Source organism: Pagrus pagrus, assembly GCF_965226575.1.
Source record: "Pagrus pagrus genome assembly, chromosome: 16".
In the NCBI taxonomy this organism is placed as follows: domain Eukaryota; kingdom Metazoa; phylum Chordata; class Actinopteri; order Spariformes; family Sparidae; genus Pagrus; species Pagrus pagrus.
In genome coordinates this window covers 9,523,397-9,542,305 of record NC_140200.1, presented here as the reverse complement: position 1 = coordinate 9,542,305, position 18,909 = coordinate 9,523,397, and the positions used below count along the sequence as shown (strand labels likewise).

The window sequence follows — 18,909 nt, the reverse complement described above, 5'->3', positions numbered from 1 at the left end:
TAGAGCCAAAGCAGAAATTTAATTGCTCCATTTCTATTGAGAATTTCAGCTTAGGAGACAATTAGAATTAATTGGATGCAGTGGAACCGTTTTAGAAGTCTGAAAATAAATTAAGCATTTTTCTTTTATTTTTCTTATATTAATTTGACAAGAAGGGAAAGTTGGGAAACAATTATCCTACTATCAGTCTTCAAAGTGCACAGAGGAGGTACGTGAAGGAAAAGAGAGGAGAGAAGGTCACGTGTTGTAGACAGACCATGAGCACAACATGAGCTTATTGAAACATTCTCCTTTAGCCATCATAATATAGTAGTTTTTACAGTAGTTGTCTCGTAATCGACAGAGACGACGTTTAATCAATGCAGGTATTGACCAAACAAAAAAGACAAAAGGTTTTCATCTTGTTCAGCTGCTATCGCCACTGTCGTAGCAGGATTGCTCAAAATTAACAGCTGGATTAGCAGATTAAAGATCATATTATTAATAATTTAATGTCAGTAACATCCATATTTATGTGGAAACAGCAGTAATGTTCACCAGTCGGCTCAAAACGCAGTTTAATCAGTGTCTGAAAGCTCTACACGCTTTGGTTTGCTACCGTACAGAGGTGAAACACCCCTCACTTCAGCTGGGGATGGGTTAGCTGGTTACACATTTAGAATAGTGCATCATGGGAGTTGTATTCTCTACTGTACTGGGTTATAATTATCTATGCATTACATTAGAGTGAATCAATAGCGTCTGCTCCTGTGGGGATCTCTTCAAGTGTAGTAACTGGTCGCTTGGCTTTATGTTTTCTTCTCGTTTGGGCAGAAGCTAATGGCACTTGACACTTTAAAGATGCTTTAAAGTGTTCATAAGGGACAGTATCTGTCTCACTACAGTCCTAAGAGCAGCTCATTAACCTATTGTCGTATTATTTTGATCTTATGATAACATGTCGATAACTGTATCACATTAATCTGATTGCTTGCTTTGAATATTTTGGCAACTGGTTTACAATTGATAGATATTACGCTATAAAAGTCAACTATCACTTCTGGAATATACAGATTTATTAACTTAGTTTGTGCACCTCAGAGTGTCAGTGTTTGTAGAAACGTACATACAGTGCTAGTCTGAATGATCAGCACCTTCATAACGAAGAGCAGGAAATAAACAGAAATTCAGAGAGGCTTCTGTCATTATTATGTTGTTAAATTTCAGGTCGGAAGGTAATTCAAGTTTGTATCTCAGCAACACAAGTGTCATTATATTGTTACACATTAATATTTAAACCTCTAGCGATCTGTTGTATTGTTAAAGCCAAGCAGTTTTTGAATGCAGTCATCTTAGATTTAAACAATAAAGGAAAAAATCCTCAGTTTAAATAAACAGGCGAGTTTTGGCCTTGCTGATATAGTTGTTTCAGGAAGGCCAGGTACGGCAACAGCGCTTGGACAAAGTACACGCAGAACTGCAGTCAAACCAGAAATCTGTTAAGTTACGTATGATTAAGATTACATTTGCTAATGATCGTTTCGGACAGCGGTGCATGGTTGCCTGTTGTAGCATAGCATATTTTTTGATTTTTTCCTATTGCTGTTATTGTGTGCTGTCCAAATCTATTTATACAAACTGTACTTTTATGACAGTTCTTATAATTTCCATGTCAATAAAGCACCTTTGAATTAAACTGTCAAGAAAAATATGCTATGCTACGACAACCGTGCGCCTCCTGTCCAAAATGATTATTAACAAATGTAAACAAAATCATAAAGTAACTTAAAGGAGTTCAATTTCAGGTTCATTGTTTTATTTTGGTTTACTACTAGTAAAGGTTTACATGCTTTAATGCTCAAACACATCAGTTGTCTCATACTGTCCAGTGCTGCGGCACTGTATTCCCCCTCTCACTGAAACGCTCTACTTTAGCTCCTGTCTCTTTAAGGCCCCACCTCCTGAATACCCAGTCTGCTCTGATTGGTCAGCTCACACATGCCTGAGCCAGCACTGCTAACAACAACAGAGCAGCTGTGCCAAATTAATTCTCACCTGCCAAACTAGCTAGGAATAAATTATACAAATGTGTGACATGGTGACGTAGAGTGACGTCACAAAGTCACAGAATTACTACTGGCGAGGCGTTTCAGGACCAGTGATTTTGCGGGAAAGAGGAGCTTATGTTGGTGTGAACCTTTTTAACTTTAAAGAACCTTTATAACACACTGAAGGGAGGGAAAAACTTATAAAACATAATAGGTCTCCTTTATCAAAGGTCTGGTTTTACAACAGTTCTGTTTGCGGTTTGTCCAAGACGGGGGACGGCAGAGTCAAAATTAGGAGTTTGAATTATTGCTAAAACAAAATACAGGATCATGTGTTTAATGTTTACAGTTTGGGTTTGTGACGCTAGCACACAGACTTTGGTATCACATATGAGCAAGAACAAAAAGGACTAATCTATCACGGACAATATGGTGACACTTGTTGTTTGAGAATACAACCTAAACAAAAGAGGGATAAACACAAGAAAAAGCAAAGTCTATACAACATAATGCAATCTAATACAGCACCATCACAAACTACAGATTGAAAAATGACCAAAGAGTTGAATCAACACATATCTGAACATTATGAACTTCACAAAGGTCGTATTTATTGCAGGGCTATCAGGTTCGATTGCATTAGATTGCATAGGTGTTGCTGTTTTTGTGTCTTTTACCTGTATTTAAATAAATAAACCTTACAGTTTAGGTTAAAAGTTCTCAGTACAGAGTATAGCTTATCATGTGTATTTTTTTCACAGTTTGCTTAGTTGCCAATACTTTTGTATGACACTGAGCACAGACAGGAGTGAGGAGGGGATTTTAGTCGCTATGAGCAAAAACCACTGACTGACACTCAGACGCTAGCAGACAGAGCTCGCGAGCACGATACCCATTATTGCTGCATTATTCATAGATGCTTAGTGCAAACTCTTTTTGAACTTTGATCACTGGCCAGTCATTGTCCTTCTGAAAGCACCAAGTTGACTAAAACCGCTGAGTCAATGAAGCAACTACGAGGTAAATATATTACGAGGAAATCGAGAATCTTACATACCCGTGGTCGGGTAGTGCTTCCTTTTGATGACGAATATAAGAATATGTCTAACAATTCACCCCCCCCGCCCACCTGCCCAGTGCAATTTCACACAATATACAGTACACGTATTATATGTAGACCAGTTAGAGACTATTGCTTTCACAACTGAGATTAGAAAATATGAAAGAAACACATAATGTGGCCACGTAGCCGTACAGTTCTTCAGGACATTTATATTAACACACTTCCATTTTGAGATGAAAATAAGATAAGAAACAAATTCACAGAAGCTTCAGGTGATATAGAGCAACGGGTCTCTGGTTATAACAAGACCGCGGTTGCCTGATCTCTGTACACAACATCTTTATATACATCATCATGATCCCATGTCAATCAGGTTGATATTCACCCTTTTTAAAACCGTCTCAAGTCCCTTTTTCTTTTACATTTATTACCATTTAAAAGTGTTAAAATGACTCAGTAGTCCAAGCTTTATCCTTTCACCGTCAGTTGGCACACCACCTTTATTATTTTTTAATGGGCTGTCCCTCGCCTCCCATTGGGTGATGCAGCTGTCTGTCAAACGTCTGGCCCGGGTGTCAAGCCTTGGCCTCCAGCATCTCGAGGAATAGTTTGTGCATGGGGACTTTGCCCTGCATTTTGATGCTGTAGAAGTGCTGCACGGCCTTGGTGGCGGTCTGACGGAGCAGAGGCAGGGTCATTAGCAGCTTGCCCGCCCGCCGAGGGTCCTCCGGATGCTGGGAGCCCTCAAAGTCCTGCAGGGCCTCATGGAGAGAATCCTGGAGCCTTTGGACCGCCTCGATATTCTCTATGTGCATGGAGTCTGCAGCAAGAAGGGTGGCGGGGAAGGATGGAAGAAGCAAAGATTGTTAATATTTTAGAGGAAGACATTATGGGTGCCCTGCAGAGTTTTCAAATGTTAACAAAAAGTAGTGTTTGTCTTCAGTCTTACTCACCCAAATGCATTGTGGGTATTGGGCCCTGTTTACATGACAACAGTGTTGCTAAAAATGGAAATGTTTTTCTGTTGTAAAAACAATCATCGTACACACAGATCTGCAAAAACAATGTCGCGTGATACAAGTCAGGATACAAGTGATGCTAATGACCACTGCTCCTGTTTCAATATCACTGAAGTATTAAACAAGATAGCCCGGTAAACTGTTGTCCTGATGGCCCAACAGCTATTTGTAATTATCTTTTATTACAAATTTTGGGCGCCCCAGTAGCTCAGTTGGTAGAGCAGGCGTCCCATGTTCAGAGGCCTTGTCCTCGCTGCAGCGGCCCAGGGTTTGAGTCTGACCTGTGGCCCCTTTGCTGCATGTCATACTCCCTCTCTCTCATCCTGTTTCCTATCACAGCTCAATGCTTTCCTATCAATAAAGCCTTGAAATGGCCAAAAAATAAATCTAAAACAAATAAAAATAAATACAAAATCTTAAACCTTTTTGGTATCTAACATGGTATCAAATATCAATATTTTACAAGGTAATGTATCAAAATAAGAAATTCCAGTCTTGTATTCTTGAGGTCTGAGAGAGGTTTTGAATGCATTTTATTCTTCATTAAACATTGGCAAAGCCACTTTTGGTAATAATTTAAATGGTGCATTGTTTATACTCATGTTTGCTAGCTAGCTGTCTTGCTCTTCCCTGCCTTTGCCTGTGCACTGCTACCTTTGTTGGCACGTTACAGCTGCCAACTGTCCATCAGCGTCACGTGTAACTAACATGCTCACATGCATACATGACAAATAAAATAGAGGCCCATATGCAAACACTTGGCTCCATAGCACTACTAGTGGGCAAATACTCTGCAGTGTACCTTTAATGACAAATGTATTAAATGAAAGGCATTTTCTATTGATCTGCAGTGTGACAAATCTAGATCTACGGCTGCAACAACGACGGTGTTGTGCAGCTTTGAATTCTGCAGCCGCTCTTTGCAAACATGCAATTTTGAAGAGAGGTTTTTCTCTTGTTAGTGCTTAATGACACTCCTTAAATAAATGCCTATGCGTGGCCGGGACTCTAGGGAGAGAGAGGGGAGAGGTACTGTAGGTCTGTATAAATATATGGCGGGACAGGAAAAAGATTCATTTCTTTTGGTATCACGCGACCACATACATCCCCCCCTGCTAATGAATTCAGATGGCTGCATTACTAGGATATCGTTCAGCTGAATGATGGCGGCAGATGGCCTTCATTTCCATAAGAAAGAGCAGTTGGCCCCCTTATGTATAGGCTCTAAAATAAAACCAGTTGAGACTTATTAAAAACTGCTCTCTATGTGTAAGTCTACAAGTCGGGGGGGGGGAAAAAAAACAGGCTTGTCCTCCAAAAGGACACGCTGACAGAGAGCGTTTTAATGGACAAGCAGCGGTTTGCTTTCAGCCAATTTCACTGCACAGACTTACAGTGTCAGCTCTCATCTGTGGACGGATCATATCCACAATTCATTAACTGATAGATAAAACCGCGCGACACAAAATGTGGATTCAATTCTGTATTCTAATTGAATCGAAAGCATTCATCTCAATGGAATAAGATGGACTCGCCTCATCCTAAACACACTGTATTACTGGAGCTAAACCAAACGTGGCCGCTGATTGAAGCGCGCGAGTGAATTAGACCGGCGCTGCTATGTGTCATGAAAGTTGCGGAGCGAAGTGAGACCGTGTACAAACATGTAAATGAGGCAGAAAAAAGGGAAAGTACAAGGCTAATTATGTTCCTAACTGACTGATTAAGTCTCTTTTACCAGTCGCCTTCTGTGTAAATTGCGTTTCTATCTTGGGAAATTAACTAGGCTATGTGGACCGCACATGTGTTCCAGCACTCTTCATTTGAAACCTTCATGTTAATACTGATCTGATCCTCGTTTGGCTACGCGAGCATATGTGTGTGTGTGTGTGTGTGTGTTTGAAGAAGGAGAAGAGAGAGGAGGGGATAGAAAGAATATGTTTTCAAATGTGTGTCAGTGTGTGTAAACTGCACAGCGAGCGTTTTCATATGCGTGTGTGTGTGTGTGTGTGTGTGTGTGTGTTGAAGGAGGTTAGGGGCGGAATGCAAAACTAACTTTGAAGAAACAATTTCCATGTAATCCGTCAGCAGCCTGGCGTCAATCCCGTCGATACTCCGCTAATTACAAAATCAATGGCCATGAATTTCCACAGCTGTCACACCCACAGGACCCCTGGAGCCCGAAGCTCTCCGAGACTGTGTTCAAACGAGCCGAGGCTGCCCTCTCGCCCTCGCTGAGCCTCCCTCTCAACCCCTGCCTTCCTCTCTCACACTTCTCCCTTACCTTTACACATCCCTGTCTTTCCATCACCCCTCTCCCTCCCCTCCCCTCTCTCTCTCCACTCTCCCATGGAGAGTTTGTCATCAGAAGACTAAAGCTCTGGGCTCAGCATTTTTCATTTTTCAGTCAGGCAGGAGAAAAGACTCCTAACAGGCATTGATTAGTGGGGGACAGGCCCGGCCTCATGAAAAGCAAACTGTCGATACGGGCGCAGCATCTTCACATTGGAACAAACGAGGCCCGTCGCTCCCCAACGCTCATTCCACTCCACTTAACACATTTTATTGACAGCCCCTGTTTTCCTAATGAAATGCTAAATATATCTCCCTCGGCTGTGGCGCGCTGGCAGCTACTGTTATGGAGATGGAGAGAATGAGAGCGCAATGTGACAGTCGCACACACGCAAACGCACACACACACACGTGCACGCAAATTAAAATATAGACGCACACACACTCGCACACATTGTCTGAATTAAACAACCATGCCTCTGACCTTTTTGTCCCGTCTTATCAGGAACCCTTCATTGTCGAAGTGATCGGCTCACCAGATACAGACGAGCGCTTGACATTTTTTTTGTTTTATTTCTTTGTTTGTTTTAATTAAATGCCAACCATCGAGATTCATGTCAGATTTAACATAGAGATGTACCTTCTTGTCGTGGCACAAAAAAAACAAAAAAAAAATTTGGCCAATTGACTGGAACCTACAATGAAAACACAAGTTCTTGATGATACCTTTAGGTATATCATTTTTGTGTTTAAACCAAAAGTAACCTAATGCACACACGCACGCTTGTTTTACAGTGACTGTGATTCCATCTTATTGCCAAGCAAACTATTTGAAATGTTGTAAAAACGAAAGACGAAGATGATGATGAAGAAGAAGAAGAAGAAGGAGGAGGAGGAGGAATTAGTTGGGGCATTTGGGGGCTTCCTCTCTTCTCTCAGAGTGTAAATGGCTGATCAGTCTATATGACTATGTCAGAACGTATTTGCAAATGTTTTTCATCTCCTCTGAAGCACATTAACTCTTAACTCTCTTTCACAAAATGCAAAAATGACCTCGAGCAAGACTTTTTTTGGCGAAATCGAGGAAGTTCTTTGAGGATTTCTTCCCGTTTGCTGTCTGTTTAGATGGTTTGTGTAGTTTGTTTACGAAGCTCTTTTTCTTGTGACTAAAATTTCTTCCCCAAAACTACGTAGCGCTCCTTTAAAAAGGTTGTTAATTCCACATTTTGTGACAGGATCTTGGCAAATGTACTCCACATCATCTTGTTTCAGCTTTCATTGATGCTGTATAACGTTACATAGAGTGAATGATATTCAAGCCTTCATAAAAAATCCTACTCTTGATGTCTTTCCACATTTCCCCAAAATTCAGCCAAAAATAATCAGTGTATCGTCACTGGAATTTAAAATAAAGTTCTGTATGCTTTGAACAGAGCGGGATTGAAAAGGTAAACTGTACCTGAGTTGGCGAGGGCGATGGCTTTGAGCGAGACAAACTCCTCCTTCTCCATGCGCAGCTTCTTGAAGCGCCGCACCAGCGGCAGGATGGCGACGTGCAGGTCCAGCAGGCCCGAGATCCTCGCCTGCTCCTCGTCCACCACATAGTCCTCCGCGTACACGATCTCGTCCTCGCAGGGCAGCGAGCGAAACACGATGCTCAGCACCAGGATCTCCATCCAGGCGCTCTGCAGTAAACTCATCTGGTCTGCCAGCGAGAGAGTGGAAAAACCTGCAGGATTTAAAAAGTAAATGTTAGTTTTTGGGATTTTCTTTCCAGGTACTTCTGGGCACACACGCACTTTATAACCACATGACAAGTCATGAGACCGACCCATTAACCTCACTGCTCTGTAATTGGCCGTCTCAAGTATATCCGTATGTTTTATGGGCTGTGTACTGTATATAACGCTGCATAATCCCCAGAGAAGTCCAACATGAAACACGGGCCAATGGCTGTATGCGGTGGCTTAAGGGAAGAATATAAATCAGTCAAGTGCCGAGGCCTTTGAAACATGAGCCGGGGCTGCTTCAACCATCAACCGTCGACAGTCAGTCCTTCTGCAGCCAAGTACATGAGCGCATGAGAGACCGATTAGTGAGGACAAATCCACTCGTAAACCTAACCAGCTCTTCTCAGCTCTTGAATTCGGGATTTTAAAGTCGACTGAATGAACAGGTTGAAATTGCTTTTTTAAGTTTTTCTTCAAACTTAGATAAGTCGTAAAACTCACCACTCAGTTATAATGGACTTCATTCCTCAAGCATTTTCCAGCCGTCATGCCTTCATCAGGTTATTTACTTCTTGTGAAGTTAGTCAATGAATCATGTACATTTTCAAGAGCCATTTTGCATGTATAATTAAGTGAATTAAGCCTGAGTGTATTGAACAAGTGCATCAGTGGAAGAGTTTGCTCAGTGACCTTGTTGTAATGTTATGAACATTTTCTATTTATGGTTATTCATTTTTCTTTTATAGTCACACGAAGCAAAAGTACAAAAGTATTGTCAAAACATATTTAAAGGGGCAGTACCGCTCGAATTCATACTAACTGTAGCTAGTTAGCTCAGTTAGCATTGCAGCTACTGGCCCAGACTGGGAGCTCGTGGCACCAGGGGAGTGTTGGTGTTGTTAACACTGCGAGCAGACGAGTGTATGACTGTCCGGAGGAGAAGGTTTTCAGGCCTGGGACGGGGTGACGCAGCAGGGAACGCCGTAACATAACATGAAACCTGTTATTTCTTCCCATTTGTTGATAATTTTAGTGCATTTTTGAATGTTTTTCACTAAAATTCTTACATATTGCCCCTTTAAATTTGCCATTGCCAGTAACATACAAGTACATCAGCAGTACTTAACAGTAAATGCACTTAATTTCTTTCCAACACTGTGTATAAACAATATGGACTTACATTTTCATTATTCTGTAATAACGAGAATGCAATTTATTTAAAGGTACGACCCGCTACAGGTGACATAACGGTGCAATGATGGGAAAGACCTTCAGTCCGAGACGAAACAAACACACAAATTTATTACGCCTGATAAACACCTTCTTGACTCTTTTGTCTCTTGCTCAACCTTCTGAACTCGAGTTAACAATTCATCCGGGATGTGGAGGTCGTCCCATCAACTCTCGTCTCTAACATTCACACACACACACACACACACACACACACACACACACACACACACACACACCACATCAAACAGACGGACATCTGAAAAGACCTCGAGCGCCACAATACCTCTCAGCACTCTATAGTGAATAGGAAGGTGATTGGGAGTATTGACCAGGGCCTTGAACCCACCACTCTGCTTACTTAAATCTGAGGTTGTATGGACAGGGAATGGGGCAGGTTGACTTAAAAGAGGTCCTCCTGATGGTTCTTATCAAGCAAATAGAGAAACGACGGGCAGAGAGAGAGAATGAGGGAGAGAGAAAAGAGTGCTGGGGGTGTCATTGATTAGGAGATTGTAATCAGTCCACCAAATGCGAAAGGGGGATCGATCCAAGCCTCAGATCTGACAAACAGACAGCTGATGGAGGACATCCGGTACACGTTTAGTGGGGGGATGGAGGGACTGCGGGATCACTGAATGTAGATACTCTAGGCTGCGTAAGGAACTCGTGAATTTACCCTCCAACCCTTAAAGACTCGTTAAAAGACAATTAATGGCTTCAATCCTGTGAGGTGTATTTAGAATAACAAGGGACGATCGATGTCTATACTTCTCACATGTCACATGTCTAGGAAAAGCCAAAATACGCGAAAAAAATGCTTATTCCGAGTAGTTCCTACTGTATATAAATAAGTTTCATAATACTTTCCATGCTGGGGGCACCATTTCTTTTGTTCCGTGCTCAGTTTTCTGTTTTTTAATACTCCTCACCCATCTCCTCATTTTCTTCATCATCTCTTTTTTTCCCCAGGATGTTTTTTTTCCCTTTCCACTCAATTTACTCAAGCGGTGGAGTGACTTCCTGGCTCCCCAGGGGTCGCCCCGGAGCTTCAGGTGCGTCGCCCGGAGGTGGCTGAGTTAAGTGTCACTGTGGAGGGTGATTCCCCCTGATGAAATATCAATATGTCACCCTACTGATTTACTGCCGTTTGACCAAACATGACACAATATTGAGCAAACTTGGGAATGTGTTTGTCTGTGTCTCTGCAGCGTTCTCCCCTTGTGATGACAAGAGGCATGAACGGAGAGAGAGGGGATAGCACAGTTTTCCACTGCGCTATAAAAAAATGAATTATTATGTACTATTCTGCCTTGTGAAGGCTGAATGAGGAATTAAGTAAAAGAGTTTAAAGTTTATAGGCTGTGAGGCAAACTGCGTAATAGATAGAAAGGTTGTAATGCCTTCATGTTATACCTTTTAAAGCTGATTATAGAAATAACTGTCTTACAGTAGGATAACTGAAAAAAGGCAGATACAGAAGAAACAGCTTTCTATCTTTCTGCTACACTCGCCACTTTGAACTTGTATGTCTCAAAAAAGTTTATATATTTTACAGTGCATAAATTTTAGGTTATCACAATCTAAAAAAAAAAAATCAATCTACAGTCCAACACATTTAAATATGTGATTTACAGCTAAATTAAACCCAGTTAAGTGAGTCAAACCTGAGATGGTAGATGCTGCTATGCTAGGCTAGTTACCTTTTAGCCAAACTAGTTTAACTGTTTTTTCTCCGTCACGACAGACTTTAGCTACCGTCTTATACTTTCGATAACAAACTACTGGCTTGAAATTAATCATTTTAACTAAAAAGAAAGCAAAATAATAGAAAATGCAATTAGCTTTAAAGCTAGCTGTTGCTGCCTCACCAGCTAGCATGTAGCAATCTAGTGTTAGCTGTCTAACAGATGATCTCAATGTGTTTATGCTGGTTTTATTGTTTGAGGTGAGGTAAAAATAGAGAGTTCATGTACTGTGGTTTGGTTTTTAGCCTCCATAAAGATTGCATTTCAGTGCGATGGTGTGTTTTTTTTTGTTTTTTTTCAGTTAAAAAAAGAGATTTTTCTTAAAAATTGCCTTCATATAGGAGTAATTCTCAGCAGGATACAATTTGAAAGAAATCTAACAAAAATCCTGGATTACAGTTTCTGTCTATGAATTATTAAACATCTTTAATTTACATATTGGCTAAGTGGGAAAAAAAATGATGCTGAATGTATGAACAGAAAGTTTACTGGCAAGATACTAAAGCATGATAAAATAGTTTAAATAACTTTCTATTATCATCTTAATAATGAGTCACTCATAGCCACTGGGTACAGTAAGGTAAAGATAATGGTTAAATTCGTGCAGCATGAGTCATGTTAATTAACATTTAACTGACAGCACAATCTCTCCCTTAACAAAAGTGTTTTTGTTGCTGAAACCAAACCGCACTTGGGATTCAAGATACAATCACTGGACTCCAGTGTCGAAGTCCATCTTCCACCTTTGTAACACATGATAGGAGGACGGTGAATCTGAAACTAAATCCTCCTGACTAGGACTGTAAATCTACATGTGACACCCCCCGATGTTAGCAGTCATACTGAATGACTGTAGGCTACCATTTGATTTATAAACACACAGTGGGATGTTTTTGTGATTGTTTTCAGGAAAAGCAAAGCTCTCTGGCCGTGCAACAGTACAGTACAGGTACAGATCAGATAAGTAATTGAATCCCTATTCAGTACAATGAAGAGACTGAGTGGTTGGCAGTGAAGCTTGAAGCTGTCATTGAGAGCTAGGTCTAAAACAGACAGCAGTTCACTCTCTATTCATTTAGTATCATTACAGGCCTCCTAAGAGCCCTAATGGGCCTAATAAAAAGACAGAGGTAATAATGAGACTAGAGGGCCCTATATGAGCAGGAGGAGTCGGAGGGGGGGGGGGGGAGCCAGGGGAGCAAGAGAACAAGGAAGCCAGAGAGTGTTCGAAAGATATGATGGTTGAGCGAGAGAGATTTTGTGTGTGTGGGAGAGAGAAGAGAGGAAAGAGGAAGAAAACCGAGTTAAATACCAGAGGGTGCTGAACGCTGTTGCCTGAATATAAATCAACACGTGTAGTCTGCACTTACATGTCTGAGATGGTGCGCGTGTGTTAACAGCTGCACAAATTAGTGGCCACCTCTGACCTCCTGACACCTGCGCCACGATACTGTTTCCATTTTCATGACAGTGTGTGTAACATCCAATCAGTGGCTGCCTGCAGCGATGAGTTACAGTCAACACGCAGGAAAACCATCGTCTCCAACGGTTGTGCGCTTGAAGACAAAATGTGTTTTATTTTGAAAGCCTCTGGTATATATTTAGCAGAAATGTCTGCTAACTTGTGCACATTAAGTGGCCCTGAGTCCGACTGTTCACCGCAAATATTTAAGCCTTCAAAGTGACAACATGTAACAGAAGAATCTATTCAGCGTTGCATGTTTCCTTGGTCTCCACATGTGCATGTTGAAGGACTTTTACATTAATGGGGCGATCTGCAGTAATGACTCTTATTACCTCATCGTTAAGGCCATTTGCTCAGTGGGCTATGAGTGTAATGGTGGGAGTGGACTGTTAAACTGTAGGGACCCCTTTTGTCTTAATCGTTACTCGGTGACACCCTGACCCAGTGGCCCCGGGTAAAATGTCCCCAGAGTGTCACATGCCCCTTTAATAACTCTGTCAGGTCTGGATTTAGATCTTCGTAGCATTCAAGATCAATAGTTAGACACGGAGAATGTAACAGAGACTGAGGTGTGAATGTCTTGAATTGGTTTCTGCAGCCCTGTAGCTATCATTAAAATGAATAATCTGATTGCAGGCACTCTATTCGGCCTATTTTTCAAAACAGCAGGTGGGTGAAGCTCCTATTGTCCCTGTTAAAACACCTTCACCTCGCACCGATATTCAAACAAAGCCAAAACTCCTAATCAGACCACACAGCTAACATCTGCTTTGAAAGTCAATCCTCGGTCGTTTCGAGAGCAGGTTTGGTGTCAACACACCTTCACCACCACAAACTACATGCTATTTATCCATCTAGATACTTTTTTTTCAGAAATCACGAGCCTGTTACTCAACGTAATCTACAGACCTTGGCGTGAGCAGTTTCAAGTAGGAAAATTTTTCTTTCCGTATCAATGATTGTGCATGTAATCGCAGACAAGTGGCTAGCTAACTAAGCTAGCTAATGTTACAGCTCAGCTGAGGAGGAAGCCATCAATGTTTACATCCAATGATGTCATGAGCACGAGCCTCTCATCAAGACGCACGCTTACTTCTGTGCAGTGATACGGTTAAAAGCTGACTTTACTTTAAAAAAGTCAGGAAACCGATAACCTCAGAGTCACCAGGCGAAGTAGACTATTACCGTTGTAGGAGCAAAAAAGTTTTAACACCTTAGAGAAATTAGTCTATGTTACTCGTCTACTTTGACATAATTTTGAGGTAATCAGTTTGTGTACAGGAATTTGTGTGCACACAACACCGTCTGTGGATTATCTTGACTAATTGGGTCATGACTTCTGGAAAGAGGAATTGCTGTTGAGTTTTTCAAATCTATTTTTACTACCTTTCAGCACCACAAGCCGAGTGCCATTTCTTTCCATTATATTCTACACCCCGTATCTCCAAAACTCAGCAACTCATACCAAAACAATCTAGATCGATAAATAGCACCACAGGTGAGAGGAAAAATATGTTTTTTGACGAATTGTCCCTTTAAGGTGTCAAACGTAAATCTGCTGACGAATCAGTGACTGGGTTGAACTCCGGCAGCTGGTTGGTGTCGTGCCAGCTGGGAAATGAGTGAATAAATCCACAGGTAAGGAAAAAAATGCTCCTTTAGTTGTGAAGTTGTGAAGGACAAATTAATTTACTATGCGACATTGCATTATAGTTGATTGTATTAAGTCTCAAATGAGGATTTGTTCCTTTTCTTTGTTTTATAGGATTGTAAAATAAATGTATTTGTGCTGCAGGTCGGATAAAACAAGACATGTAAAGACGTTACCTTGTGCTAAGGGAAATTGTGATCAGCATTTAATTGATTAATCGACATAATAACTAGCAGTTAATTGATTGTTGTCGCGCTACTTTGCAATAAAAAAAAAAAGTTGAATTAAGCTGAATTAGCCGTTTGTGAAGTAGTATGTACAAAATGTGCACAACACTTGATTGGATCAATGAGGCGTAGCTACTGCGAGTCCAGCCTGTGCTGCCTTCAAACACACTGTGTCTGTTTCGGCCGATAGAGACGAAAAGAAAGGAAGATCTGAGAACATTTGCATAACAAGTCTTATTTAAGAATTCGTCAACAAGGACCGGGGAGGGGGGATCCATCAGTATTTGCCTAAATAAATCAATTTTTACAATAGGCCCTGTGTAGTATCCTTAAGTAAGTAAGAGGATTGCTTTCTTTAAGTCTGGGATTGAAATGGAATACATTGACATAGGGGCGGATCCTCCCCCCCTCCCCCCAGACTCTCCCACCCAACCCAGTCAAATCAAAGGTTTCAGCTGCTCTTTATTGATTAGATTTTTAGAATATGGGACTAGCTTCTCCCTTAGGTGCAGATGAGTAGCAGATGTTAATTATCCTGTGTGTGCATGAATGTGTGTGTGCGTGTGTGTGTGTGTGTGTGTGTGGGGGGGGGTTGTTTATGTGTGTGCAACAGTCAGTGAGCTACTTCAGTAATCTCATACTGTATTCGTTTCAGCAAATTAAAGTAGAAATGTGGGCTTACTTCGCTGCTTTACCAACAGCAGACCTGTGAATGAGCGTTTCATGAATCCAGCTATTAAAACTCACAAATTTACACGTTAAATATGTTTTGTTTTTTTGCATTTTATGAACCAAACCAACTGGTCAGACAATCCTACTTATATGAAGTTGTTAAATTAAGAAATTAATAGGTTCTGAAAACCATCTGCCAAACAACACAGTCATTAATTAGCAGTCATGTCTCTCTACCTGGGATATGTTTTGCCCAGCCGATGATGACAACGAGTTCGCGGTCGGCCAAGTCGCACAGCGTGGTCAGGGCCTTGATGTCTCCGTCGGGCATGGTGGGGTCAGGCATGGCGTAGATCTTCTCTGGCTCCACCACCAACAGATGGGAAACGATCTTCGTCACTGGAAGGAGGGAAGGATGGACGCAGAGATTGGAGAGAGAAATGCAATGTGAGACATTTTTAGGTGACAGCATATACAGATGTTTTGGAAGGAAATAACAAAAACGTAGGCTGGATCATGCCTAAATTATGACAAATAAATAAAAAAATAATACATTTGCGACATATTTTGTAAAATGACTTTGCTTCTGTTCTTCCGAGTCAAAATATTTCTATAAATTTCTCAAGGTGGGAAGTTGCTACTTTGGTTTAAAAAGCAAAATTCAATTCTGTAACTCAGAAATCCATCTGAGTGCGACAGAGAAAAAACAAACTGTGGGACTCACATGGCTTTTTGGCAGGAGGGGGGATGGTGAGGCCGAGGTAGGCGCTGTTCTCTGCGTCCAACCTCCGTTTGTACTTCTGTCTCCCCCCTCTCACCCGGTCCAGACGCACACCTGCAAAAAATAAAATCATACATTTATACACGGCAGCTAAACCGGGGGAAGGATGTGGATTATTTTTTATTATATTTATTATTTTTTTATATTACACTGATATGATACTTTGTATTTGCATAATGTACATTGTTGCTTTTTATCGTATTACTTTTAATGTTTCTTATATTCTTGTTTTTTTTTTTGAAAACTTTTAACATAAACCATGTGTTTTGTTTGCTTGTTCATTTTTTCCTTCATCAACTAAATCTGATAGATTTAGATTAAATGAGACATGGACAGTTTTATGCTATTATATGTTCTAATATAACTGCAACTAACTCCAATAATAAAAGCCTCTTTGTATATATTTTGCTGAGTCATGAACCTCAACTTTTTTCAATGTTTTCATATGTTTTAAATTCATTATGACAGCCAATACAAATAAAACTGATGAGAAGTTTTCCTCAAACCTGTTTTTTTTTTTTCTGGTTACATCTAATCTAATCTACCAAGCAAATTAAAGTAGTCTTTAAAATATTGTTGTAGTTTACCTCTGTAGAGTCATTATAAAGGGCATATATCATAACTGGGGGCTGCTGAGTTTCTTTTCTATTTGACCTTTTAACCGAAGGAGCGACTGTTCAATAGCCGCCTTGTTACAGATGTAAGAGAGTAAGTATCTAGTTAGTATACAAACGGACATATCTGGGATTATCTTGAAAAGCCGTCTCAGAGGACACATGGGCCGCATCGGACGCACCTTATGTGCTGGATTTACACTCTCGTATTAAAAGTTGTTTGAGCACCGAGGCAGAGCAAACAGATTTTACATGGTCAAGTGGAATTGAGTCGTGTGAGATTTCCCAGTGACTCATATAAATTCCTTTGATTCCCCTGGAAACAAAAGAATCCGATTAGGATGGTCTTTCAATTTCCTGACACCGACTATCCACTAACCTAATTACCCACCGTGCCCAGAGGGAGCTCATTCTTCCCAGCAAACACAGTGAGATCATTTTATGCCTGGCAGATTGAAGCTAAATCGAGAGCCCCTCTCCGAACACAGCTTTCCATTTGTACGCCTTAAAGTAATCAATAAGCCTTGCAAATAGACTTCTTGCTCTTTGAACACATGTGGATGCGGTTTTAATTAGTCAGTTAGGCAGATAGGAGCTGGGTTTTTGCGATAGATGGAGCTTTAGTAGTTGTTCTCACCATTACTCTTGGTTAAGGTAAATTTAAAATTATAAATTGTGCTCCAGGAAACTGTGTGCATGTACTCCAGATATTAAATCAATCCAATCGCTCCTCTCTATCTAATGACACACATAGGCCTAATAAAGGGATATGCAGTTAGTACAGGCTTTCGCAACAATGAGTGCGTATATACTGCAGGAACATATAAAGCAGGTGCATACACTAAATTCACTGGAACATAAACTTGTCAGACTGCAAATTGTTGCTGCTGATGTCCCTGACATCTACCACAATCCTCACACACACACGCACGCACACACTGGTTTCCCTGCTGCAGGGTCATGTGGCTGCAACAAGCGACAAGTGACCAAACAGCCGGAGTTAGAATTCCAAGATCCGCGGGGGCTGTTTGAACTGGAACATCCAACTGGCCCATAATTAATAGACGCTGACAAGAATTAAGAGCTCAGCGCTAACCAGTTTCAGTTTACAGCTTAGCGGCGCTGCAAACGGCCGAGACCCCAAAGCAGGAGTGCGGAGAGAGTGACAGAGAGGAGAGGGAAAAAGAAAAAGAGGGTTGGGAGGGGAGCAAGACAGAACGAGCTGCTGATTTTTTGGCTGAATGTATCGGTTTTCTGCAAGATCTCTGTTTCGCCTGTCTCTCTTTCGCTCCCTTTCAGCATCGGGTGTACATCTCCTCCCTGACAGCCCTGCCTGTCCCGGCCAGCGCCTGATCCGACCAGTGCGGGATTATCTCCTCCCCATGTGATACGGCTACAGTACCGAGAATCTGACCACAACAAGACAGCTGGATGAGGCCCCTCGTGGAGGGCCGGGGAGGGGAGGGGAGGGGGGTCCGTGTCATCGTCAGCACCACATTCCACACCTCAGGCCCAAAACCACAGCAGCCTCGGTGCTTCAAGACAATCGGGTTCACGCTTGTGTCTCTGGGAGTGAGAGTGACGCAGGGGTCAGGCGGTCGCACAGATCAACTTAAAAGCATTCAGATCCATTTTTTACGGTTGCTGGCTGTTCGTAATGTGTGGCAGGCAAAATATGGATGCAGGGGGTAAAAGAGGGTGGGGAATGGGTGGTGGTAGAAATATGTGTGTGCTGAATGTTCTCGGTAAGATCACACAGTGCAGTGCTGTATGCTCATAACTGTGAGAGAGGCGGCCTGAGACACAAAGATACTGGCTGACAGTTCATCCTTGAATGTGTGCGTGTGTGTGTACATATGTATGGAAAGACGATGAGGCATGTTTGTATAGGAGCAATCTTTACGGCCACCTGACCCCGGCTTCCCTTTCACATTCAATATCTTTATTGACTCGCGCAACCTTAAAGCACATTCCTGATTGAAGCGGCGGTGGTTTCCTTTATGTGGTGGCCGCTGTGTGTACATGTCATGTGGATTTATTTTTTTCATTCATGCATTTTTATATTTATTTTTTATTTGGATCCCCGTTCATTTAAACAAAGTAATTGCAAATCCTCCTTTTACGTCCATATAAAAGAAAACAATTTAAAAATGATGCAGCAGGGTTTGTAGCGAGGATTGTGGGTATAATTAAGTCCCACAAACACAATCACACGTGTTGGAATAAATCAGAATTTGTCATATTTCATTTATTCTGTCAGAATTTTCTTTAAAAACAAAAAGACCCAACAAATTTTCTTCTTCATACGGCTAGAAACCAAATTCTGGTGGGGAAATAACGAAACTTGTATTTATTATCTATTGTTAGGTTGGCCTAAAAGGAGTAAAAAC

General features: G+C 41.4%; 1 protein-coding gene across 2 annotated transcripts in view; it reads right to left on the bottom strand.

Moving 5' to 3' along the window:
• Positions 1–2,348: 2,348 nt before the first annotated feature.
• Positions 2,349–18,909, bottom strand: part of LOC311271396 (steroid hormone receptor ERR2-like) — a 77,513-nt gene continuing 60,952 nt past the window's right edge. For both annotated transcript variants that reach the window (XM_084377041.1, XM_084377040.1), the window contains 4 exons: positions 15,849–15,959; positions 15,362–15,523; positions 7,861–8,130; positions 2,349–3,910 (listed from right to left, as the gene is read on the bottom strand). In XM_084377041.1, the coding sequence (XP_084233167.1) occupies positions 3,666–3,910; positions 7,861–8,130; positions 15,362–15,523; positions 15,849–15,959 (788 nt within the window). In that variant the 3' untranslated portion in view covers positions 2,349–3,665. The remainder of the gene's footprint in view (positions 3,911–7,860; positions 8,131–15,361; positions 15,524–15,848; positions 15,960–18,909) is intronic.